Source organism: Pyricularia grisea (genome assembly GCF_004355905.1).
Source record: "Pyricularia grisea strain NI907 chromosome Unknown Pyricularia_grisea_NI907_Scaffold_1, whole genome shotgun sequence".
Taxonomy (NCBI): domain Eukaryota; kingdom Fungi; phylum Ascomycota; class Sordariomycetes; order Magnaporthales; family Pyriculariaceae; genus Pyricularia; species Pyricularia grisea.
This window is the reverse complement of record NW_022156716.1, coordinates 2,748,092-2,771,582: the sequence shown is the minus strand read 5'-3', so window position 1 is coordinate 2,771,582 and position 23,491 is coordinate 2,748,092. Positions and strand designations below refer to the sequence as shown.

Sequence of the window (23,491 nt, the reverse complement as noted above, 5' to 3'; positions counted from 1 at the left end):
CAGCCCTCATCAATTCAAGTCTCTTCTCTCTCAGGGATTGCGGGAGGGCAAGGCCTAGCGCAGTCAAAATTCTGTCCCAATCCGCGGCTATGTATAGAGTAGTGTTAGCTTACGGACACAGTAAAGGGGAATCTAAGCGTGGTAACACACCACTCATTGTAGAGATTGCGTCTATTGATCGTGGAAATCCCGGGATTTCCAGTCTCGTGTGCAGTGCGACCAAAGGGCACAAATCGACATTGTCGTCATAAACGACTCCGTTGGCCTGTCTGGCCAGAGAGTTGTGATCGCTGGAGAAGAAGTTAGAAGCTGTAAATGATTACCGTAGCGGGATAGACTAACATTGCAGAAACTTGAACAGACAAGGAGTTGATCGCTTCCTATGCCCCATCGACTCTCCGATTGACGTCGGCTAAACCTGCAAGTACGTGAATTTCAAGTTGATCAAAACGAGCTTCAAATTGTCCGAGACGTTGATCGAGGTAATTTGCATGACGCTGTAGCCGATTCTCGACCAAGCCGGCCACCCTGTCAAAAGCTGCAAGGATTGCATTAATGTCAACTGGGTTCTGCTGATCGGCCATGACTGCCTAGTATGGTCTGGACGGTAGTCGATGTTTTGCTTGGTTGGTAGTTGTGATTGGGTTCTGATAAAATTTTGGTAGAAGTTGGGCTGAATTCTGGCTGAATTCTGTCGCGAAAAAAGTGACGAACGATGCGAAGGTTTTATATCCCTCCAAAAATGATTTAAAACTTAAAGAGAAACTAAATCAGGCATGAATACAGCGCATGGAATGTGCATGATGCACGACTGAACTGAAAAATGGTAAAGAACGATGGGAAAATAATCCACAAAACCTTCAAATGTACCACATGGTATGCTTGAAGTGGTCCATGTTGCCTGCGAAGGCCTGGCCATGGGCACCACAAGGAAGGAGAGGCACCGATTCAGTGAGAAGGGCAAGGCTGCTGTCGGTGTTGCCACCCTTTGCAAAGTGACCGGGCTGGGCCTTGGTCTTGGGGTCCTTCTCCGAAGACGCGGTGTTCTCGTGGCAGCGGCCACGAGCACTTGCCAAGTGCGCATAATAAATCGCAGGATGAAGCGACACAGGAGTGGTCGAGCGAGCATACTGATAGCATTGCTGGTAGAGCATTTTCTGAAGCTCGTCGGGGCTGTAGCCAACCTCGTCGTGGATCACCTGATAGTGAGTCGGTCGCGCCGTGCCTTGGATGCTATACGCAACAATTTTCTATCGTTAGTGTCTGAATTTAAAATCTGCAATCGCTTGTTCTCTAGAGCTTGACCCGATGACTTACGCAACGTGTGAGCAGAGATAGAAGTCGTAGTGGAACGGATGGGTCACTACACGTTCGACTACAGTGCCCGGGAGGGCATTGCCATTCCTGTCACCAGCAGACGAATCGCCGGGCTTGGGAAAGAATCGAATGTGGTGACGCTTGGTAGCAACCATGACTGTGATCTTCGGGTTGTTGTTGCCGACCTTGTTGAGGACCTTGCGCAGTTCCGCAACCTCCAGGGCCATCACGTGTGCAAACTGACCCTCAGAAACACCTGTTAGGGATAATTGTCAGCAGGATTCCGTGTACCATATCAAAGCAAAGTATTCTGTTGGTGAAAACCCTACCGTCGCGGAGATAGAACACGTGCTCTGGAGCACAACGCATTGTCTTGCACCAGCGCTCAACGAGAGGGCCGAACATGCCACGGACATTCTGCGGAAGAAGGATCTCACAACTATGCGTGGAAGGTCAGCTTCATTAACAACAAGAGGGCCTTAGGCGGGGAGGGCTTTGGAATTTACCGATAACCATTTGTTTCCACAGCCGCAGCATAGCGAGCGCAGTCCTTGTCCATGGATACGGTGATAGCGGCCATGGAAGCCTGCTGTGCGCCGGGAGCCGCATGGGAAACATCACAGCCGATCATCATGGTGGGCTTCTTGAAGGCAGTAGCAACCTTGCAGGTTTGTCCACCCAGCTTGGCGTTTACCTTCATTGCGACGTTGGAGCAATACTGCGCCTGGTTCTTGCGGACATGTGCAGCCTGCATGCATTGAGTGACGAGGGCATAGCGGCAGTCGGCTGACTTCTTGATGCGCTCGTAGTTGATACTGCTTTTGTTTGGAAGAATGAAGAAAATGAGGTTGGGATGAGCCTTGTTGGCATTTCCGACTGTCTGGTAAGCTGTCTCCACAACCTGGCCCAAATTCATGCTGGTAGACGAGCATGTAAGAACAACAGGCTTGGCGTTGGGGGCGATTCTACCTCCATGTCCCTTGAAGACACTGAGGAAGTTCTTCATAAATGCCTCTGCTCCAGCCTTATCGACACAATTGTCGATGATGACAACTCCAAAAGACTGGAGGGGCATCGTTCCAGCCTCCGAGAAGACCTTGCCGCGCAAGTCCCAGCGACCGCTGACGCCTGGGTTGACCTTGGCTCCCTTGTATAGGATCTCAGGGTTGGGAATCACACGCGCGGGCGCGATTTCCATTGTCTGTGAGACCTGTATCTTGAAGTGCTTCAGGTAGGGGTCCTCGTTCCAACGAAGCTCATTAACGTTGGCCATGATATCGCTTGCGCGTTGAGGAGGGCGGGTGACAGCGAACTTGATCATCTTGGCCGTCTGATCTGGGTCAAGCTTATAGTTGTACCGCTGGTAAAGCTCAACAGTGCATACCTCCATGGGGAAGAAGCCATCGCGGGTGGTCTCGATAAGAGGAAGCTTCCAGTGGTTGAGGCGCACATTGTATTGTTTTTGAAAATGATCATAGACGGAGATGGTGGTGCCATCACGCTTGGAAAACTTCACAGTCTTTGCATTGGAGCCTTCCTCTCCATAGCTAGGATCAAATGAAAAGCGCTTTACCGTGTAGATCTTATGGTCGGCAGTCTTGCCACGATGTCTCACGGTGAACTTGATCTTGGCCAGCTTACGGAGGGCAGTGAAAGCTGGTGACGGCTGTACCTGCATCTTGGTTTTTCCCGGGGGCATGACAGGCTGAAGCAGGTTAGCGAGTTGGTTTACAGGAACTGTGACGGTGCCTTTGTTAGTAAATTGAGTACAACAGCGTCGTCAATCTCCAATTTCCCAGTAGCTTACCACCTGACCAGCGACGGTCCACTGAGCCCAAGTAGTTGCGCACAAGATCCTCGAAATTCTGTGCAACCCAGAAGCAAGTGTTGGCAACGTCCACGTTGATACCGAGGCCAAACTTGCCGTCGTTGATCGACTGTTTGAACATTAGTATTGGCACTTTTCGTTGACCGGACTTCAGAGAGAGTTTCTTTGCTTACCTGAGACATGCGAAGAGAAGCAAAGATACCCTTCAGGACCTCGATCACACCGTCACCCATGGATGTAGCGTTGCGCATTTTGGAATAAAAGTTCCGCTTAATGGGAATCATCTTCTGGGAGGGACCCTCGCGCAAGACATGGTCAAGAAAGTTGAGACACTCCAAAATATGGGTGTTAAAAGCGATCTGGCCTTGTAAGTACGAGCGAAGAGAGTCCATGTTAATCCTGCCGACTGGTTTGACCGAAAAGTTGAACTTGTTTGCGGTACGACCACCGGTGCGACCATACTCTGCATCAAGATCCAGAAGAGCACGAATGCCTCCATCCTCGGTCTTGTGCGGGGACCACGCGAGATTGCGCTTGTTGAAGATCCAAGGCGATTTGGTGCTGCCAATCTTTGCCTGCCAGGTAGGAGTATTCCAACACTTCTTAATAACCTGCTCTGGTTTAAGGGGAGTGGGACTAATGGAAAGCTGTAAACATGTCAGCATGCATAATCTTATACAGATGGGACGTTTTATAACTAAGACTTACATCGTAGAGATAAACGTCTGGAAGTTCCATCTTGAGAATTGGGAAGTAGTTCAGCTGCAGAGTGATCTTCTTTCCAAGGCTACCCATTCCAGGGCGCTGAGCAAAAGGAGTCTCGAGCTTTGTGACATAGGCCTCGGGAGGCAGCTCAAGATTCTTGTTGAAGTTGTTGTTTCCGCTCATAGCATGCTCCTTGCTCGGATCACGGTCGCGAGCAGGGTCAAAGCCATGTGCGGCGGGCCATTTTCCGCCCTGGCCGACAGTAACAACGTCGCCAGTAGAGCCCTGGACACTACCAGAAGCAGTGGGCGGCTTGCCCATCTCACTAGTCGGACGAGTCGCAGATTGTGAGTGAGGGCGGCCTGCATCCGAGGGAGGACGCGAACCACCATGGACAGAGCCGCGGGTAGAGCCGGCCTGAGAGTGGACAGAGCCACTGCGACTGTGGCGACCATCCTCGTCACCCGGGCCGTCATGGTTGTAGGACGGCACCTGAAGGGTTTTACCTTGATAGTGAGACATTCTGGCTGATTCTTGAAGGTCTTGTCAGTTTCGCGTCAGATTTCAATCGTCTTGATAGAGAAAGCTGAGTGCCAGGGCTAGTGAGAGCGAAAGGTTGGAGATTTGGGGATTCTAGAGTATGGAAGAAGTGCTGCAAAGTGAGGGCGGTTTGAGAAACAGCTTCTCGAGGGGAAGAAAAAACCCACCTTTGATTCGAGATTTTTCGACCGAGATGTCCTGAAAGTTTTGAGATTTTGCGTTTGCTTGTACTAGTTGGTAGTGATGGAATGTTGATGTCAGATTCAAGATGTGAGCCGAGATAGTTGGCTGAGATTCAAATTGAAACTCGTTGTGGTTTGCAACAGTCTCTGACGGTCAACAGAATGTTAGCTGAGCTGAATATCACTCGGTTAAAGCTGAACCCAAAGGTTTTGAGTGATGTGCGCTGAATTAATTGAGGAGGATTGAGATTGATGGAAAGAGAAGACAAAAGGTTTAAATACCCAGATACCAATGGAAGGTGAAAAGAGATCAGTTTCATACGAGGGCTATTGGGGAGATTGGAAGATGGGGAGATAGTGATTGCTTTGTAGAGCCAGACACAAGTTGGAAAGCGTCTTTAGATGCTTGTTGAAGTCAAAGGGCTTGGGTTTCTGTAGGTGTAAATGTTTTTGCTTGTAGAACGCAGGTATCTACCCACTCAGGATGAGTTTGATCAATAAGTTTGTGCTGGAAAGGAAAACAAGGTCGCGAAAAAAGTCGGCCGTAAACCGGCTACTGCTGTCTCGCCAAGGAAATTTTGGGCAAACGAGATTGGAGTACTATGTTTTGTGATGATACGGGTAGCTCGATCTGGGGAGGGAACAGGCAAGGTCTTCTGTACTTTTGTATACGTGTGGTTCAGATTGCTGATTGTACCTTTGGAGCGTTTTGGGTGAATGGCTTCAGGGCACGCGAAGGAGCTTGTGCCTGTGTTTGAAAAGGTATCGCGTTCAAACAATTTGACGGCGAGGTGATGATGTAATCTCTGCAGGCAGAGAGATGAATGCGTAAGATGATGGAGGCGTTTTGGGGGGATGAATCTGCGAAGATTGAAGTGCTGGATCGAATTTGTAGGGTAAAAGGTAGCAGAATCTGAGGCTCTCACCTTTCGATAGCACCAAGCTGCGAGACATTCGATGAAGGGAGCTGAGTTGTGTTTGCAATCTCGAGAGGTTGCGGGAGTAATGAGGAGTGTTCAGGTGGAGGTTGGGTAGGGAAATGGTCAGCACCCACAAACTTTGTAGGATAGGGAATGGTAAAAGAAAGATCGACGAATAAATTGCGAAAGGAGGAGTTCAATGAGCAGAGTTCTCTAGCCTTATTTCAAAGCAATCTCGGGTGTGTGAAGCTATCATGGGGTGGATTTTGGGCAAGCTAGCGATGAGGTTTTTATCAGATACCACCAACTAGGTCATGTGTACTTACCAGTCCAGTTCCCTAGAAGATCGCCGTCATACCAAGATTTGAACTATTGATGCTGTGTCCTTTGAAGAAGAGATTTGAAGCTGGATAAAAGACGACCAAAGTAGATCTCAAGATCTTGAAGAAGGTTGCCTCTTTGTGTGTGTTTGAGCGTCGGTAGTGAACGTTTGTTGGAAACGGCCGGCAACGTGCAGCGGACTTATAAGGTACCTGGGTACCTAGGTAGCCAGCAGGTCGTGCAAATTTCTCGCTTGCTTTTGGGTTGGCCAGTTGGGTGGGGCTTAATTTGGCCGTGTTGAGATTGAGAGGCAACGAGATCAGAAACTCGAAAGGGAAGGTGCGTTTGTCGGACCAGACGTCATGGGCGAGGGAGGATCTCCAACCAATACAGCCCTCTGCTCAAGCATATCAACAAGTTCCCCTCTCAGAAGTTTCAGTTCCACGAACACGTCAGCAAGTTACTACTCCCTTCTACTTGAGGCTGTCGTACAGCATCTTCTGAACATGGATCTCAAATATATGCGATACTTTCTTCACGCGTACTTGTATAGGAAGCACTACTGAGCGGATAAACATGCAGCTTTCGCCTGTTTAATAAGGTTTCTGGCATCACTGAAGCGCCTACTGTGCAATTGCACCCGATTAAGTCGCATTCACGGGAGGATCACATGCCTGGAGCAAATCAGTCGCTGGCGTTGGCAAACGTGCTGGCAAAATGTGAGCCACAGAGCCGTTAGCTGTGCTTGGCAGGGCAAGAAGCCTGAGACAGAGGCACCGATACTCAAGCCGGGAAAATCTATTGGGGGATCCTTCTAGAGATGGTCCTGCGAATCCACGAATTCAACACCGACTGTTCTAGCTGGCTGGCCTTATCGTCTCGAAGGAGAATATCTCTAAAAATTTCCGTACTGGATCTACCACAATGCCTAAGCTGATGCTGCACTCCGTTTGTACCTGTCATGGAGGAAAATTCCTTCCAAGACTGTCTATGGTCTCCCTCTTTCCACGGTGGTGTTACACTGCAACCCGGTGAAAGTGTATATTCAGGGGTTAACCCTAACCCCCAGGATCGACAAATTCAAGCACAACCTGAAAAACACTGGTTATCCTGCACTCTCAAGAGTTAACTGTACTGATTACGAGACATAATATTCCCGTCGAAGCACACGGAGCAGCACCACGTTATCCACTGTTTATATGTCGGCGGACAGCGGCAGAATATCACACATTTTGGCAAATAGACTGACTGGCCGTCTGAAACTAGTCTGTGACCCTTTTCTAATTTCTTCCTTTCTTTTTATTGCCTTATCTTGTGCTTGTAGTCACAGCCGAGGAATAACCAAAGTCAATTGCGTTAAGCTTGATGGACGTAGTATGCCACTCAACGCCAGCCAAATATGAGTTCTTGAACCGCTTAGGTTCGCTCCTATAAGTGATAAACCGTCGCACTAGTCTACCGCCTCCATCTACACACACGAGATACCTTAAACCACATCCCAAAAGGTTGTTCACAACCTCGGAGTTTACTAGGCGGGGGAGCGTCGCCATTGACCATGCCAACATCGAAATAGGGATAATGCAAAAGACAACGCTGGTGAAAATGGATTTAATTTTAAATTGCTCAGCGCAACTGTCACTATCTAACTTTTCGGTTACACAATACTCCTGTGCTAGTATCTATAGGTTCCATATGGTGGCTGAGTTTGTTGCTGTCCTGTGGAACTTTGATAGAGTTGAGGCGGAGGCTGTGCATAGTTTTGTGCTGGCGGTGGTGCTCCGTAGGGGAGCTGATGTGGCGGAGTAGGCCAGGCTCCATGTGTATGTTGGTTGTCATATGATGGTGCTGCAGGGGGGTACTGTAAAGACGCTGAAGGTGGCTGATATCCAGAGGGAGGCGGTGGTTCATAGGAGTCCCTGGAGGCCGGACGTTGGTACGTACTAGAGGCCGATGCAACTCGTCTATCGCCGCCAAAGGGACTCCCAGTCCTTAGGCCGGGCGAGTCTCGACCGTATCCTGGGTTGGAAAAGTCCGACGGCATCTGAGCACCACTTTGCCGAAGGCCCTTGTCTTGTCGCGATTTCCAGCTTTGATAGTCAGGGACATGGGTTTCGCGAAGCATGTCAACCACCCGCGGCGCACTTAGGCGAGTTGAGTTGTACACCTCCGCCCCTGGAAGCTGACTTAGAAGAAAGTTGATTTCGCGGGGGATAGCTGGGGCAGGCGCTGTGTTGTAGGATGCGGGACCTTGGCCATGGATCCTGCGTTGGTTTTCGAGCCGACGACCGGCGGCGCCTTTGAGTGGCGATTCTGCTCGTTGGAACTCCCGCTGGTCGTTGCGCTGTATCTTTTTGGGTGGGTTGAGGTCTTCAAAATCATCCGCAGGCAGAGGGCGCTTCGGTGAGTTGACCGCCTGTAGGAAGCCCGCCTTGGGACTGTTCAGCGGACGAACCATGGGGCTACCCGCCCGCGCGGTGGTCTCAATTGAAGGCATAACCATTTTAGGGCGAAGCTGGGCAGCTGGGGATACAATTATCCTGGCGGCGATTGGATCGAATCGGTCCGACATAAAGCGCGCACTAAAGTGGGACAAAGAGGGATCCTCAGGGAACAGCTCAGCCATCCGTTTTTCCAGCTTTGCCGTCTGTGAAAGCTCGCCGAACTTGGACTCGTACTTGTGGAAGTATGAGTAGAGGGGTTTTGCCTTGTGGACAGTGGCTGGGTTTTGAGTGAGCTTGTTGACACATGTCTCGAAAACAACCCGGGCATCTGTGACGCAAGATGTTAGTAAAAGATACGCAAGAGACAACCCCGATATTACAGAGATGAGATGCGGTCGACAGGCACAAATGGCAACCTACTGGTTGTATCCTCTCGGGAGTGAAGATATTTCAGGTACTCCAACATAAACATTTCATCCTCGGGGAAAAGTTTGGAGCCGCGGTCAAATATCTTCCCTCCAGATGGGTCTTTGTAAACAGTCCACTCAAGCTGGGCGATCGCGACGTAGACATCACTCGTCAAGCGACCGCGCTTTCGAGCCTCAGAAAAGACTTGTCGCATTCCTCCCATTGGTGAACCAGGTTGGCCTTTGCCTTGAATGCGGCGCATGGCCCGGGCCAGCGCGATCCAGACAAACGACACGGTCCTAGCGAGCAAGTCTGTCTGGGCGCCGAATCCTTTTTCGACGGCTGATATCTTCTCCTCGAGTTCGCTTGGCATTGGATTGGCACAATCTTCACCCTCTTCGATCTCTTGCTCAGGTACAGAAGGCGCACTCTCGCGAAGCCTGACAATCTCCGCTTTCTCCTTCTCCTTGAGGGTCTTTATCTGTCCATATAGGGTGTCAAGAAGCTTGTTATAAGGGGCCTTGACGGCATTTCCCCTTTCTATCTTGGCCTCGTCACCCTCGCCAATGGGAAACGTGGTCTCGATGCGATCAGCATGTTTCAAGGCCAAGAGCACGCTCTCCGGATTCGCCTCGATGCCTTCCGTGAGGAACTCCAAGCCAGCGTCCTTGCCATTAACCAAAATACTGTTATCAAAGCACCATTCCGCAGCATCGACCCAGATTTCAGGCCAAAATCGAAGAGCCATGATGGCTTGTTTATATGCGTAGAGGATACGCTTTTTCAACAGTTCTGGGTCGTCGGTTGCCAAATCCAGAGGGTCTTCTTTCTCCCACTTGACCCAGCGTTTCCAAAGGTCAACCTGTTCCGCAAATTCGACATCCCCCTCGAACCCTGGGGCCGGGGGAAGTCTAGGCAGAGTTGTTCGGACCAGGTTTCTCGTGATGTTCTCAAGAGCGGTGTTGGCACTCTTGGCAGTCATATACGCCGGTGAACGTTCGTTGAGATACTTGCGGCCGGTGGTGGGATTCAAGCCCTTTTCGAATTGGTCATATTCTCGCCATAATGTGTTAACATTTGAGAGGGGTATGCACACGGCCCTTTGGTAAGCTTTTCGAAGCTGGTCCATCTTCTGCTGGTCTTGCCAGGCTGAGCCACCTACGACGCCAGGGGCAAGACGAATGAACTGGATATAGTCGCTCCATATCTTGCTGGCATCCTTGTCAAGGCCGACGTTGTCGATGACGAAGTCATAGGCCTGGGTGACGACCTGTCGCGCTCGGCCACTAGAATCGTTCAAGTCGTTTCTCCGGCGGATGTAGTCAAGATAAACAGTCCACAGCTGGACATTTGGAACCGACATCAACGACTTGCCAAAGATAGCCTCTGCCTCCACGAAATTCCCTTGACCGAGCTCCATATCCGCATACTGAACCCAGACTTCGGCCTATAACGACTTTGTTAGTACATGATTGGTGACGAGTGGTCTGCAAAATGACTGCTTACTGCATGAGGGAAGACTGCTAAGAAGCGTTCGAATACATCGCGACACTGCTCAATGTTGTTTCGTTGCCGATACGCGGCAATCAGGGACAGCCAAGAGTCCATAGCGCCTCTTGGATCTTCCTTGACACGAAGTTCTAGCAACGCGATAGGATCATGGGACAACACAGGAGGCACGACACTGGGATGACTCTGATTCGAACCATGAGACTGGGCACCCGGCCCTGAACTAGACTCTGACACCTGCGCACCACCATTAAGATTTTGAGGGACAGGAGATGATTCGGGCTTGGGTTTGAGATCAGGCATTTCGGCGGCAGCAGCTGGAGGATTCTCATCCTCGGAGTCATCAGAGTCTCCCACTAGGAAGCCCCCAGCAGTCTTTCGCTTCTTGGCAGCAGCAGGTTGGGGGGATGGCTTCAGTGCTTTAGCCTTGGGGCTTGTGATGGCAAGGGGTACGGAGTCTGGATCATATTCTGCAGCATCTTCGGAGTCACCGTGTGCAACAGAGGTAGCTTGAAGCTGTTGATTTTGAACATTGCTGTCGCTATGCTGTTCGGTGGACTGGAGCCCATCCGGCCCATCTTCTGTGCTATCATGATCCCAACCGGGTTGTTGTTGTGCATCGCCAACTTCGCTCGCCATAGTGAGCTAATTGTTTTGCCGACAAAAGTCGTCGCTGGGCTCCGGGCAAGGGAGAGACAGGGAGAGACCTAGGGGACCATATGAGAACGTCGCGATCAGTCTACCGTCGCCCTTTACGTCAATACTAGGGGGTGATGTTATCGTACCTTGGGCAATCGTACACCTTCCGCAGAGTGAGTATAGATTAGTTGACAGATTACCACTGCAGATTACAGTTGCTCTCCAATTGCGGTCGTACTGCAGCTTGCTAACGTTTAGGACAAACGACGCCGAGAGCCGCAACCGCGATTAGGCAAGAAGCAACAAGGGATTTCGCAAAGTCGACTCGTATCGTCAAAGTGAAGGGAACCTATGCGAGAAGGACACTAGACTGAATATGATTGCTTCTTTTTTTTGTTTGGTGACTATGAGGAGGACACGACGATCCTCCAACCTCGCTCGTGGTGATGGTAGTTGTGACGCAGGAGGTCGTTCTAGCTGATCGCGAACAATCGCGACTGACGGAAATGGGGTTTGGTAAGTCGGCTTTTTTCACCTTGCCGCAAGCGGTTAGTGCCGCGCCTAGGTAGCTTATCATGTTATCGTTGAAACGTTAGAGCAAATGTGGCCCGTGCTTTCAACGATGAACCCGTTCATAATAACGTGATTCATCAGTACCCGACGCATATCAGTACCCGACGCACTTTTCCTCCACCACACCACTCTTAAATTTACCACGCGTTTTTTCCACAAAATAAAATACCAACTACTACCAATAAATCAAGAATTATTTTGGCGATTAAAGCCATTCGATTAAACCCAAAACTAAATTGCCGAGCGGCTGCAAAAGCGTACAATATACCCGAATCAACACTCCGTCACAAAATAAAAAGTCGCGCTTCTTTAGCCGACCGTCGGCCTGGTACTCAAAATTTAACGGAAAACGAAAAGGAGGTAATTGTCCGATATATATTGGACCTGGATTCCCGAGGATTTCCGCCTCAGATCGCCGATATGGCTGCAATAGCCGACTATATCCTTGCTACGCGGGCCGCGCAACCGGTCGGCAAGCAATGGGCCTATCGCTTCGTCAAACGACGCACAAAATTAAAGACGCGTTTTTCTCGCGCCTATAATTTCCAAAAGGCCCTTTGCGAAAATCCTAACGCGTTAAACGCGTAGTTTCGATTGGTGGCCAATATAAAAGCCAAATATAGCATCCAGAATTGCGACATTTACAACTTCGACGAAACCGGCTTTATAATGGGCCAAATATACGGCCATATGGTTGTAACTGGGTCTGAAAAACGCGGAAAAAGCAAAAAAATACAACCTGGCAATCGAAAATGGGCGACTGCAATCTGCTGCATTAATGGCGACGGCTACAATATGCCCCCATTTCTCATCGTTAAAAGCGTCTACCATCTCGCAAATTGGTATACAGAAGGCGGTCTTCCAACATCCTAGCGTATAAAAACTAGCCAAAATGGATGGACAAACAACAAAATAGGTTTGGAATAGATTCAGCATTTCGATAATCATACAAAATCGCGGACAAAAGGCGCATATCGGATGCTGGTACTCGATAGGCATAGCAGCCACCAATCGCCGGAATTTAAAAGCTATTGCAAAAATCATAACATCATTCCGCTTTACCTGCCTGCTCATTCATCTCACCTAACTCAGCCACTTAATGTCGGAATGTTTAATGTCCTAAAGCGGGTATACGGTCAAAAAATCAACGATTTTATCCGGGCCTATATTACCAACATCAGCAAAATCGACTTTTTTTTGGCTTTTGCAGCGGCCTACAAAAAGTCTATAACAAAAAAAAACATGGCTGGGGGTTTCCGAAAAGCTGGAATTATCCCCTTTAATCCGGAAATTGTAATTTCCAAACTGGATATCAAATTACGAACGCCTTCACCCAAAAAGTTTACTTTTCCCACCACCGAATCTTGGATCTCTCAAACGCCTCACAACCCGACAAAAGCCGTTTTTCAATCAACGCTTGTTAAAACTCAAATTAATCGTCATCAAAACAGCTTTCCAACGCCTATTTTTAAAGCTGTAAAGCAATTGGCAAAAGGTATAGACGGAATAGCGCACCAAATTACACTTTTGTCAGCAAAGGTCCGCAGCCTTCGGAAGGCCAACGAAGCACTTAACAAACGACGCAGGGCTAAAAAAACACGTATCCGCGAAAGAAAAACATCTACTATACAAAATGTCCAACGCTTGTTGCAATTGAACAATGCGGATGATCCGATACAGGAGGAAAAAGGTGAAAATAGGGTTGGAAATAATGCACGACTGGCGACTAAACGGCGTTGTGGCAACTGCGGCAAAATAGGACACAATGCACGCACCTGTCAGGAGAATGAAGAAATGTCAGATGTATATAGCTCCGATTGTATTGGGGTAATATAAACAATGTTGGCGTTGCAATTGGAGTTCGGAATGGTATAGTGGAGGAAAAATGCGTCGGGTACTGATATGCGTCGGGTACTGATGAATCACGTTAAGGATAATTTATGACTAAGTCCGTCCGGGTTGTTTTGTTCAGCTGCAGTTGCTTACCTTAGCTATAGCTGTGAGTTGCCAAACACGCCCTCCAACCTACCTTACTCAAACGAATTCACCAGTTCGTTTCTATAAATCTTCCAACTAGGTACCTTAGGCAACTACACAAGCTACGTTAATAATACCGTGTTCAAGGTTTGTCCAAATATCATTCCGAAATCTGCAATAAATTGGTTACTTGCAACCACGTGCCGGATATTGTCACTGGAATTTAACAGGCCTATTATGCGTTGTTTCTTGAGAACGGACAATAATCTTGGGGCTGGCCTACTCAGCGTGCTCCCAGTTACGTCTCTCAGTAGGCAAGCTACTCTTCTTTACTCCTAAGTCTCAATTTTACTAGTTTGAGATTATTTACTTTGTCGTGCTGCTTCTCTTTAGTGCGAATCTGGAACTGGTGTACTGTTTTTTAGTGCAGCAGCAAAAAAAAAAAAAAAAAAAAAAAAAAAAAAAAATTGCAATGGTGGTTTGCGTTCATAATATATGAAGATGTGTAACAATGCTAGTCTCATCACCAGGAATTATACAACTCACTCTTGGACACAATCGGCACAATTGGAAGTTAGCCTCCAGCGGGTTAGTTACCTACCTAGGTAGGTAAGATAGAGGTATATCTTCGATGATGTTATTGGATGCAGAAAAATCTTTGATGAATAGGCGATGTGACCGATTGACAACCCAGCCCGTTAGATATAAACACATGAGTTTATGAGGCTATCAACTCTTCCTACTTTTTCCCCCTCTACTCCGTTGAAATAACCTATCTCAGGGTTTTTAATATGGGCTCTTCGACGGTGAAACACCACTTCACCGATTCACATGTTCTCCAGAGTACCTACCAAGTGGGGTAAACTATGTGCGGGCTGAGCGGGACCTCAAGCGCACGCAAGACCTCATGCAGCTGACATCATCCCCGATCCCGGCCCCTTCGAAACGTGAATCTTCGGAGCTGTGACTGAGTAGGAGCAAATGTTGCGAGTTTCATCTGCTTCAACATCTTCAATCGCAACTGAACAGTTGAACAAAACAAAGCAGAAAACGGAGCAACTGGAGCTTTCATGTCGCCGAGTCTGCCGTCATTGCTCGTTACTGGTAAAAGGTTCGCATTCAGCAGCATCACAAAGGGCCGCCAAGCGTTCCACACAAGCATGTCGACAGGCAGCGGCAAATTCCAGCCCGCGGCCAGGGTAGCTGGACGGCGACAGGATGTTTGGTGAGTGAATGATCGGGTGTGGCTCCTTGTCTGTGAAAGGCTTTTGCCGCAGTAGTCAACAACACTTACTGTTTCTGTTTTTTGTTAATTAATTTCTTTCTTTCAATTTCTCTCTTTATTGTTGCACGCACCACTTGTTACTGGCCATCACAAACACGCAAGCGCACTTGCCAAGGCCCTTCACGGGCCGCACCGGTCTGGACCCCGATTTGACTGACACAACCTGACCTAACCGCCCACAGGAGCATCATCAATGAGGCCGCCACAGCGTCGCCCAAACAGCCCATCGTCAACATGGGCCAGGGCTTCTTTGGCTACAACCCCCCGGATTTTATCCTCAATGCCGCCAAACAGGCTCTGGATAAGGTGGATTGTAACCAATACAGCCCTACGAAGGGACGTCCCCGTCTGAAGAAGGCAATTGCCGACGCCTACACCCCATTCTGGGGAAGGCAGCTAAACCCGGACACGGAGGTCACCATAACTACAGGCGCTAACGAAGGTTGGATTTGATACCTCCTGGACCCGGTCATGTTGTGCTTCTGGAGCTGGTGCATGACATAGAAGGGCCACTAACCTCGAAGGGGCGCTGGCTGACAAGTTTCACAATAGGGATGCTGAGTGCCTTCATGGCTTTCATCGAGCCTGGTGATGAGGTCATTATATTTGAGCCCTTCTTTGACCAGTATGTGCCTGAATCACTGATAGTTGGGGGATATGAAATGGCCCTGCTGACATGGGCTTATCATATCATAGGTACATCAGCAACATCGAGATGCCTGGCGGGAAGATTGTATACGTCCCCTTGCATCCTCCCGCAGAAGGCGCCATAAAAACTCTCTCCGCAGGCGCGTGGAGCATTGACTTTGATGAGCTGGAGAAGGCCATCACCCCCAAGACCAAGATGATGGTGTTGAACACCCCCCACAACCCGGTCGGCAAAGTCTTCACAAAGGAGGAGCTGCAGAAGATTGCTGATTTGTGCCTCAAAAACGACATCATCATTCTCTCTGATGAAGTCTATGACCGACTTTTCTATACCCCGTTCACCCGCATCGCCACCCTATCGCCCGAGGTGGAACGTATCACCTTGACTGTGGGATCTGCCGGAAAGAACTTCTACGCCACAGGCTGGCGTGTTGGTAAGCTACATATTTTATGCAACGAGCCCAGTACTGCCTTTCTTGCATGTTATACATAAGAAAACTAGTTACTGATCAAGGAGCTTATGGTGCACAGGTTGGCTGATGGGTCCCGCGGAGCTCATACAACATGTCTCGGCTGCTCACACCCGCATTTGCTATTCATCGGTCTCGCCTCTGCAGGAGGCTTGCGCTGTCGGTATGTCTTTCGATTCTGTCCTTTTTGCTCCAGTGTCGCAATGAACTGAACCCAGACTTGTTTCCGTCCAGGCTTTGAACGGGCTGAAAAGGAAGGTTTCTGGGACGAATGCGTCCGCGACATGAAGAGGCGTATGGATCTATTCAATCAGGTCTGGCACGAACTGGGGATCCCATTCTCGGAACCCGAGGGTGGCTACTTTGTCATGGTCAATCTGAGCACTGTTGAGATACCCCAGGACTACCCGTTTCCGCCTCATGTGGCAAGTCGCCCGCGTGACTTCAAGCTGGCTTGGTTCCTCATCCAAGAGTTTGGAGTCGCTGCAATTCCGCCGACGGAGTTTTTCACCGACGCCAATGCCCATATTGTTGAAGATTATCTGCGCTTTGCTGTGTGCAAGCCTGACGATGTTTTGGAGCTGGCTAAAGAGAGACTTCGCGGTATAAAGAAATTTATCAAGAAATAGCACAGACCTGTAAAGGTCTTGCCCTGGTAACGTATTTTGGGTGCAAGATTAATAAAATTAAGATTTTACACAGGGGAATGTTATAGGGTGGGCTAACCGCTACGAAACCGTTAGGTGCCCAATGGAGTTATTATTTAGTCTCAGTGCTCAGACTAGACCCCCTGCGTTGCAGGGTGGACCGGGCGCTCTATGTACCTGTCAGCCACCTGGCTGTTCGGCCAATTAATTTGCCTGAAAAGATCGCGCTCGTTCTGGGTGTTCTTTGTGTTGACCCACAGGTACAAAGCAAAGCCACAATTAAGCCACGGCGACGCCGCTCAATTGGTGGAGCTCTGGGCTTCAGGGATGAGCTCTGAGACTACCAAGCCTCTCTGGTCGTAACAATTTTATGGGGGTGGTTTTTGCTAGGCGTTAACCATTTTAAATTAGGCCAGATTTTAGGATTATTTCAAAAATAAGATGCGGGCGAAATTGGACAAGGATTTGGTTATTAAACTTATGTTCCTTACATGCAATTTTTAACTGCGAATCAAAGCACTTTTTGTTAATTATTCCGTCCATATTTGTTCCATTCAGAGCCCTGAGACTACCCCACCTTAGGAGCCACTACGCAAACAATCCCCACCCGCCCGCAATCGCAACGCGACGTCCCGCGATTATTTATTTACTCCCTCCGTCTTGCGACTGTAGACCCTCGCCGTATAGCTTGATCTGTTTTCGTCGTGTTAAGTTTTTTTCTACCTCGCCAATAAAAGACACCCAACGTGATATCTACGCTTCTATCAAAAAACTTTATCTGTTAAACTGCCAGAAACGTCTCCCACGCCCCACCGCTACCATGTCTGTCGTAACACTGCTTGGAGCAAATATTATGAACAACCCTGCCAAGTTCACAGACAAGTACGAGTTTGAGATCACCTTCGAGTGCTTGGAGCAGCTGGAGAAGGGTATGTTAACTGTTTCTAATTTTCAAGTGGTTGAAGATGATGTTTACGTTACCATCAAATCTAGATCTTGAATGGAAACTCACATATGTCGGTTCTGCCACATCGTAAGTTCAAGAATAGCCCCTTTGTTGTTACTGGAACAACTGGCTGACCGCGATCCCAAATTCCCATCACAGCGACCAGTATGACCAAGAGCTTGATAGCCTACTGGTTGGGCCGATTCCTGTCGGGGTCAACAAGTTCATCTTCGAAGCGGCCGCACCCGACACGAGCAAAATCCCCGACACAGACGTACTGGGCGTTACCGTCATTCTTCTGACCTGCTCGTACGATGAACGCGAGTTTGTCCGCGTTGGATACTATGTAAACAATGAGTATGATTCGGAGGAACTCAATGCCGACCCACCGGCCAAGCCTATCATCGATCGCATCCGCCGCAACATTCTTGCTGATAAGCCTCGTGTGACGAGGTTTGCAATCAAGTGGTATGTTTTTCTTTTCCTTCTTTTCTCGATCTTGTGCGGCAAATGTATTGTATATTTTTTGCTGACCCAAACTTGGGAATCAGGGATTCTGAACTCACGGCACCTGCCGAATTCCCCCCTGACCAACCTGAGGCTGATTTGGTAGCCGACGAGGAGGAGTATGGTGCCGAGGAACTTGCTGAGGAAGAGGAGGAAGAGGCTGCTGCCACTGGCGCTGCAACTAATGGCGAGGGCTCCGCTGCAACCGCCGGCCAGGATTCGGAGATGGCTGTTGACGGGGCTGAAGGTGCCGAGAATGGCGCTAACGACGACGAGCTTTCAGACGATGGCAGTGTCGACATCGAGGGTGAGAGTGACGACGAGCTCGAAGAAGAGCTTCAGGAGGGTGAAGGTGATGCCGGTGATGCTATGGACATGGATGTCGACATGGACAAGCCATCGCAGGCTTCTGGCGCTCAGAAACCTGCCGAGATTATGTCTCACTAATGGAAACGAATGTTACGACAAGACTTGCATCAGCAGGGCGCTTGCGCGGCGTTTTTCTTTTGACGCTTTGCGTCACGTCTAGGGTGTGATTATCACGTTTGGCTGGGCTTGGGAAAATACCATTTGGATGACGGATGAAGTAGGACTTTACGATTGTTTGCGTTTTATCTTTTATTTCTGCACCACGCTGTTGAATGAAGAGGGATACAGAAAGCTGGTTAGATTAATTATTTGCAATACGGCGATCAAACTTGGCATGATTCCTTATAGACACCTAGTGCAGCTACAAATACACAGGCTGCCTTGATGAGAAATAATAGTCTGGACAAAGACACGGTCGGTAAACGTGGCATATATTCATCATGAACCTCTGAGAGTTGTCCATGGGACCATTTCACTACCCGGGTACCGAGTTCACCAAGCTGTATAGCAATGTCCCCGATATCGAGCCAATTCTGGTTCCGGTTCTCTTCACAATCCACATAGTTAAAACCGGTCCGCCACCGTAACACAATACCAAGCATGAAGTTGGGCCAAAATACCTCAGGTAATATGGTAGGTATCTATTACCATGCTGCACCGTCAGACTTTGGGCCGCAATATCAAACCATATTGAGTTGCCCTTGATATGATAACCGGGCCATATTGCCATGATCTGACTGGCCATTTGTTCATTGAGACTAACAGAAAGAAAGCTACTAGAATTGGCTTTGCTCACGTATCACGCTGCCTTGAACAATTGCACACCAATAAAGAGATAGAAGAGGTCTTGAAGTTGCAGTGGGGATGGGACTCCTAAACAGTTTCTAGCTGCTATTGTAGAATACTTGAACTACACTACAGCGGTGCCTTATGTCACTGCTTACGCGCCTAATAGAACTAGACTTTAGACTAGGTAGGTAGGCAGTTAGTGCTGCATTGGTTTGCTGCATAGAGGGGTAGGTGGTAGGGCTGAACCAGATGAGCTTCTGGATAGAAGCCGGTCATGTTAAGTTTGATACCGGGAACACCTTGGGAATAGAATAGCTATGATACAAGCAAGTGTTTTGTGTAAGATGCATTGAGAACTAGAATCCTAAATTTCCATTCCGCCTCCTCGTCTTGAACTATTAGGGAGGTGGGGGCTACTGCTGTACGAGCTTTGCGGCTTTCATGGCACTTTGTGTCCGTCAGGGTGTGTCACTAGGTTCTGGAATATCATATGATGCATGCTACCAACTTTTACTAATATTATTATCTGCGTTCCTACATTTTTATTTCTGGAGGCAGATACCTTTCTGGTGTTTCCCGACTTCTATTGGCACCGTCCTGCTATCATGAGGCATAGCAGGATTCCCTGGGACAACCGGCATCATAACCGCCAGTGATTCCTGTCATCATCTGATTTGTCTCTCAAGGACACCGACTTTTCCCCCGTGAAGTAGATCAACCAATAGTTTGTTTCAACGTGTGGGTTGCTTTTTCCCTTGCCTTGCACCACAACCGAAATTCGACCTATCTTCTCTACCATGCTTGCTGCATAGCCGCTAAGAGCTTGGTACCTAGGTAGGTAGTGGTCATGAAAATTTGTACTAGAAATAGGTAATGTCAGCCGTGGTACCTACGGATCAGGCAGCTTACTTGTAGATAGCAACAATGCAGAGCTAACTAGGTAGTTAATCATGTAGATGGAGCTAGACATTTGGGAATAAAGATGATATAGGACATACCTGAGACCAAGTTCAACACCCATCTGCAGAACAGTATCCCTAAAGGTTCACCCTTTTGCCCCCATGCTCTGTGGTCACCCTTTGACGCCATCCACGTGACCACCAATGGTGCCATCCATTGATGGACCATCTGCACCCGTCGCCGAAGCCTTGTCCCGCTCCCATTCCTCGGGGGTTTGGCATTTTGCGGTCCATGCGTGGATGCGCGCTATCTCGTCCTTCATGGCTGCGTTTACCAGCCTGTGCCGCTTGAGAGAGTTCTTGCCGGCGAATTCAGGCGATACAATCAGAACAGTGAATGCTTGTCCGCAACCACCTTTAATTGTTTTTATTTGTATTGATTTGTTTTTTTTGATCAGTCTTTTATGCTCCGACATAAAGTATCAACATCTCCACGATTTCTCCAGGGTACCGCCGGCTCTGCGTAGACCAATGACATACCTGACATGTCCGTAACTTCCGCATGTATTGCGTTTAGCCTCTCAGTGAGCGCATCCTTGATGGTCGCTTCTGTGATGTCTGACTCTGCCATCTTGACAAGTAAAAATGAAGATCAACCTGTCTCTTTCAATGCTTTTAAATCGTTGCACCTCGCTGGCGACATCGTGGGGTTGCGATGCGCCGGCAGTATAAGGAGGAAAGAGAGAGGGGGTGCTGGCCCCTCCCAAAGTGGAGCTAAGCATTGCGTCATTGGCCAATTAATTTCCTTCGCTGGAAGAAATGCACACTGTATGTATCCTAAATAAGGGTCCACTTTTGCATGTTGAGAGCTCCCCACTCTGCGTCGACTTGCTCAAGCTTTAACATCAGCACCAGGTTCAAGGTACAAAAAAGCTGCATGCACTATCAACTACCCGTCCTCTATTTCAGTGGGTGGATTTTTATGTCGAATGCTCGTGTGTACCAGGCTTGCCGGACCGCTCAGGCGTCTTCCACTTTGTAAATCTCTGGTCTCTAAACCTGTTCATTGCTCTACCCTCTTGCTTCAACAAGCGTCGATTCGTCGTGGTCCTACATTGGTTTCAACTCAGAGGCGGAGCTTCGGTCTACCATCAAACATTATGGATCTCAAGTCATCTTCCTTTACCAATGCCGTGGTGTCAGCCATGAGATCATTGTGAGTTTATAGACGGCTCATTTGCGTGCACTCGTGAATTTTTTTTCTTTCTCTTTTTTTTTTATCCCCCCGGTGTTCTCTTCTCTACCCATTTCTCCGTTCTATCAACTGACATGATCCAAGGTATCCCGAAGAACTCGCAGACAGAGCTTGGGATAATGTTGGTCTGTTGTTGGAAAACACTGAAGATTCTGGGTCAGCGCCCGTGGTTCTCTTAACCAACGATGTGACTGCTGCTGTTGTGGACGAGGCTATAGCCAAGAAAGCTTCGGTTATTGTCAGCTATCGTAAGTATCTTGTAGCTCATTTTATGCTACAAATTGTTGCACATGTGCGTCCAGCTAATTCAAACCACAGATCCGCCAATTTTTAGAGGACTCAAGTCAATCACTCTTAAAGACCCTCAACAACAGCTCCTCCTTCAGCTCGTTAAGCATAACATTGCTGTCTACAGCCCGCACACAGCCGTCGATGCCACGCCAGGGGGTCTCAACGATTGGCTTGCAGATCTGGTTTCGGCCGCTGCGAATGACTTCCCTCATGTCAATGTCGAACGGACAAATGCAAAGCCTGTGACATCGACAATCCCCGCAGGATTCGAGGGTGCTGGCTACGGGCGCGTGTGCAAGTTCAGTGAACCCGTCCCTTGGCCCAGGGTGGTGCATGCAGTGGCACAAAAGCTTGGCCAGAGATACGTCTCTCTTGCGACACCTCGTGGCTTCCCCAAGGGCACGCCGCGTGGTGACGACGCCAGCACTCCAAGAGTGACAACGGTGGCTGTCTGCGCTGGATCAGGGGCAGATGTTCTCGGCGGGTGTGGAGCCGACATGCTGATCACTGGCGAAATGAGCCACCACGCAGCCCTCCACGCGACGATGCGAGGACAGATGGTCATGACGGTGTTCCACAGCAACTCGGAGAGGAGGTTCCTGCGCGATGTGATGCAAGGCAAGCTTTCCGAGGCCATCAAAGCACACTTCTCGCAGGATGCAAATGTGCTTGTGAGCGAAGCAGACCGCGATCCGTTTGAGGTTTGGGACCTCAACAGCGTATAAGCTCAGACGTAAATACTGGCCATAGCACAGTGTCATCAAGACACAACTTTCCGCCACCTTGTCGGCGATTAGGGCGAATATAAATTTCTGGCTTCATCTGGGGGTATATATTACTTGGGTACTGGGAATGTTGAGGTACTGACTGGGAAGCAATTGACTGAGTCGTTCTTTCTCTCAGTCTTTGCCATCCTCTCCGTCTTCTTCTTCTTCGTCATCATCATCATCATCGTCGTCGTCGTCGTCGTCGTCGTCGTCGTCACTATCTTCTTCTTGTTCTTCTTTAACAGATCTTAAAGCGGCATCACCAGCCTCCAGACAGATTGCAACATCGTCGCCGCCCAAACCCCGTTCTTTCCAAGACACAAGTAACCTTCTGGGCAATTCCCATTCCCTTTCAGCCTCGTCGTGTTTTCCGTCCGCCACAAGCTCGAGTAACCTCGCCGGGGTGGCCAAGACTATTCTCGCCAGCTCCCTAGTCCGCTTTCTCCGTGCCGCATCGGCAGCCGTAGTGCTGCGCTCCTCTGGTGGTGGCAAGTTCTTGCGCATAGTGTCTCTTATGGACGATGCTTGGGTGTAGATGTACGCAATGGCGGGATCGAGCGTCGACGCCATTGGATTTAATGGATCCATATTCTCCCGCATCTACCAAAGTTGTTTTCAGCCGTTAGCGAATATTTCATGCATAGCCCAACTACGGAGTAACAAGTACGACTCTGGGGGAACGCAAAATCACAGAAAAGAAAAGAGAGATATACCTTTCGTATCGTCTCAGTAGCCGTAATCAGCTTGCTGTAGTTGTCATAAACCAGCGCCTTCTTCTCGGCGTCCAGCGCCCTCGTCTCGCCCAACACCCGCGCGTACGTCCTCAGCAGATCGGCCAGCGAGCTCTCGGCGGCGGCTTTGGCAACGTAGGCCTGGGCGTCGAAAGCCGGCGCGTCCAGCTCCGAAGCCGGGACCTCGGAGTGGCTGACGTCGTCGCCGGGTATCGTCTCGTCCGTAACTTCGAGAGTCGGCGTGCCGGCCGCCTGGTTGTTCTTGATCTTGTAGTACTCGCGAAGCGCGGCGCGGTTGCGCTTCGCCGCCGCCGCACCACCACCACCACCACCACCCGCGGGAGCAGGCGCGGCCGGCGAGGAGGCGGTGGCTCGGTTCGGAGAGGCGGCCTGCGACAGTGGGTTGTCGAACGACGGTCGCGTCGAGGACGTCGGGGTTTGCACCGAGGGGATGCGGCGTGGCGCCTCTCGGGGCGTTGCTATCGTCGACATGGCAGATGTGGAGTTGGTGTTTGGCCGGATGGACG

At 49.4% G+C, this 23,491-nt stretch overlaps 7 protein-coding genes across 7 annotated transcripts; 3 read left to right on the top strand and 4 right to left on the bottom strand.

Annotated features, from left to right (window-relative positions):
- Positions 1-860: 860 nt before the first annotated feature.
- On the bottom strand, positions 861-4,372 carry PgNI_00809 (uncharacterized protein; the record flags this gene model as incomplete). Its single annotated transcript, XM_031120886.1, has 7 exons — positions 861-1,233; positions 1,318-1,573; positions 1,647-1,756; positions 1,824-3,054; positions 3,125-3,254; positions 3,319-3,792; positions 3,854-4,372. 7 exons carry the CDS (start codon positions 4,370-4,372, stop codon positions 861-863), a joined length of 3,093 nt encoding a protein of 1,030 aa, XP_030986064.1.
- Positions 4,373-7,418: 3,046 nt separating this feature from the next.
- On the bottom strand, positions 7,419-11,045 carry PgNI_00808 (uncharacterized protein). The gene is made up of 4 exons (XM_031120885.1): positions 10,957-11,045; positions 10,169-10,878; positions 8,675-10,109; positions 7,419-8,582 (listed from the first exon to the last, which is right to left on the bottom strand). The coding sequence occupies exons 2-4, from the start codon at positions 10,808-10,810 to the stop codon at positions 7,486-7,488; spliced, it is 3,174 nt and encodes a 1,057-aa protein (XP_030986065.1). The 5' UTR covers positions 10,811-10,878; positions 10,957-11,045; the 3' UTR covers positions 7,419-7,485.
- A 3,247-nt stretch (positions 11,046-14,292) lies between these two features.
- On the top strand, positions 14,293-16,551 carry PgNI_00807 (uncharacterized protein). The gene is made up of 6 exons (XM_031120884.1): positions 14,293-14,585; positions 14,828-15,087; positions 15,198-15,270; positions 15,342-15,727; positions 15,825-15,926; positions 15,998-16,551. The coding sequence occupies exons 1-6, from the start codon at positions 14,431-14,433 to the stop codon at positions 16,390-16,392; spliced, it is 1,371 nt and encodes a 456-aa protein (XP_030986054.1). The 5' UTR covers positions 14,293-14,430; the 3' UTR covers positions 16,393-16,551.
- A 522-nt stretch (positions 16,552-17,073) lies between these two features.
- PgNI_00806 (uncharacterized protein) lies at positions 17,074-18,624 on the top strand. Its single transcript, XM_031120883.1, has 4 exons — positions 17,074-17,339; positions 17,404-17,443; positions 17,516-17,824; positions 17,908-18,624. The coding sequence occupies exons 1-4, from the start codon at positions 17,231-17,233 to the stop codon at positions 18,308-18,310; spliced, it is 861 nt and encodes a 286-aa protein (XP_030986055.1). The 5' UTR covers positions 17,074-17,230; the 3' UTR covers positions 18,311-18,624.
- Positions 18,625-19,518: 894 nt separating this feature from the next.
- Positions 19,519-20,637, bottom strand: PgNI_00805 (uncharacterized protein). The gene is made up of 3 exons (XM_031120882.1): positions 20,461-20,637; positions 20,020-20,335; positions 19,519-19,881 (listed from the first exon to the last, which is right to left on the bottom strand). The coding sequence occupies exons 1-2, from the start codon at positions 20,549-20,551 to the stop codon at positions 20,094-20,096; spliced, it is 333 nt and encodes a 110-aa protein (XP_030986056.1). The 5' UTR covers positions 20,552-20,637; the 3' UTR covers positions 19,519-19,881; positions 20,020-20,093.
- Positions 20,638-20,852: 215 nt separating this feature from the next.
- On the top strand, positions 20,853-22,472 carry PgNI_00804 (uncharacterized protein). The gene is made up of 3 exons (XM_031120881.1): positions 20,853-21,136; positions 21,260-21,423; positions 21,494-22,472. Exons 1-3 carry the CDS (start codon positions 20,910-20,912, stop codon positions 22,189-22,191), a joined length of 1,089 nt encoding a protein of 362 aa, XP_030986057.1. The 5' UTR covers positions 20,853-20,909; the 3' UTR covers positions 22,192-22,472.
- PgNI_00803 (uncharacterized protein) lies at positions 22,342-23,456 on the bottom strand (the record flags this gene model as incomplete). Its single annotated transcript, XM_031120880.1, has 2 exons — positions 22,342-22,833; positions 22,947-23,456. The coding sequence occupies 2 exons, from the start codon at positions 23,454-23,456 to the stop codon at positions 22,366-22,368; spliced, it is 978 nt and encodes a 325-aa protein (XP_030986058.1). The 3' UTR covers positions 22,342-22,365.
- Positions 23,457-23,491: the final 35 nt, after the last annotated feature.

Bases quoted from the DNA above. Each gene is read 5' to 3' on its own strand.
- PgNI_00808 (XM_031120885.1), bottom strand. From the start codon at position 10,810: ATGGCGAGCGAAGTTGGCGATGCACAACAACAACCCGGTTGGGATCAT. The intron at 10,110-10,168 runs GTAAGCAGTCAT...AAGTCGTTATAG, and splicing joins TAGCAGTCTTCCCTCATGCA to GCCGAAGTCTGGGTTCAGTA. The intron at 8,583-8,674 runs GTAGGTTGCCAT...CTTGCGTCACAG, and splicing joins CTCCCGAGAGGATACAACCA to ATGCCCGGGTTGTTTTCGAG.
- PgNI_00807 (XM_031120884.1), top strand. From the start codon at position 14,431: ATGTCGCCGAGTCTGCCGTCATTGCTCGTTACTGGTAAAAGGTTCGCA. The intron at 14,586-14,827 runs GTGAGTGAATGA...AACCGCCCACAG, and splicing joins GGACGGCGACAGGATGTTTG to GAGCATCATCAATGAGGCCG. The intron at 15,271-15,341 runs GTATGTGCCTGA...ATCATATCATAG, and splicing joins TTTGAGCCCTTCTTTGACCA to GTACATCAGCAACATCGAGA.
- PgNI_00806 (XM_031120883.1), top strand. From the start codon at position 17,231: ATGTCTGTCGTAACACTGCTTGGAGCAAATATTATGAACAACCCTGCC. The intron at 17,340-17,403 runs GTATGTTAACTG...CATCAAATCTAG, and splicing joins CTTGGAGCAGCTGGAGAAGG to ATCTTGAATGGAAACTCACA. The intron at 17,825-17,907 runs GTATGTTTTTCT...CTTGGGAATCAG, and splicing joins ACGAGGTTTGCAATCAAGTG to GGATTCTGAACTCACGGCAC.
- PgNI_00805 (XM_031120882.1), bottom strand. From the start codon at position 20,551: ATGGCAGAGTCAGACATCACAGAAGCGACCATCAAGGATGCGCTCACT. The intron at 20,336-20,460 runs GTATGTCATTGG...AAACAATTAAAG, and splicing joins GGAAGTTACGGACATGTCAG to GTGGTTGCGGACAAGCATTC.
- PgNI_00804 (XM_031120881.1), top strand. From the start codon at position 20,910: ATGCTCGTGTGTACCAGGCTTGCCGGACCGCTCAGGCGTCTTCCACTT. The intron at 21,137-21,259 runs GTGAGTTTATAG...ACATGATCCAAG, and splicing joins GTGTCAGCCATGAGATCATT to GTATCCCGAAGAACTCGCAG. The intron at 21,424-21,493 runs GTAAGTATCTTG...TTCAAACCACAG, and splicing joins TTCGGTTATTGTCAGCTATC to ATCCGCCAATTTTTAGAGGA.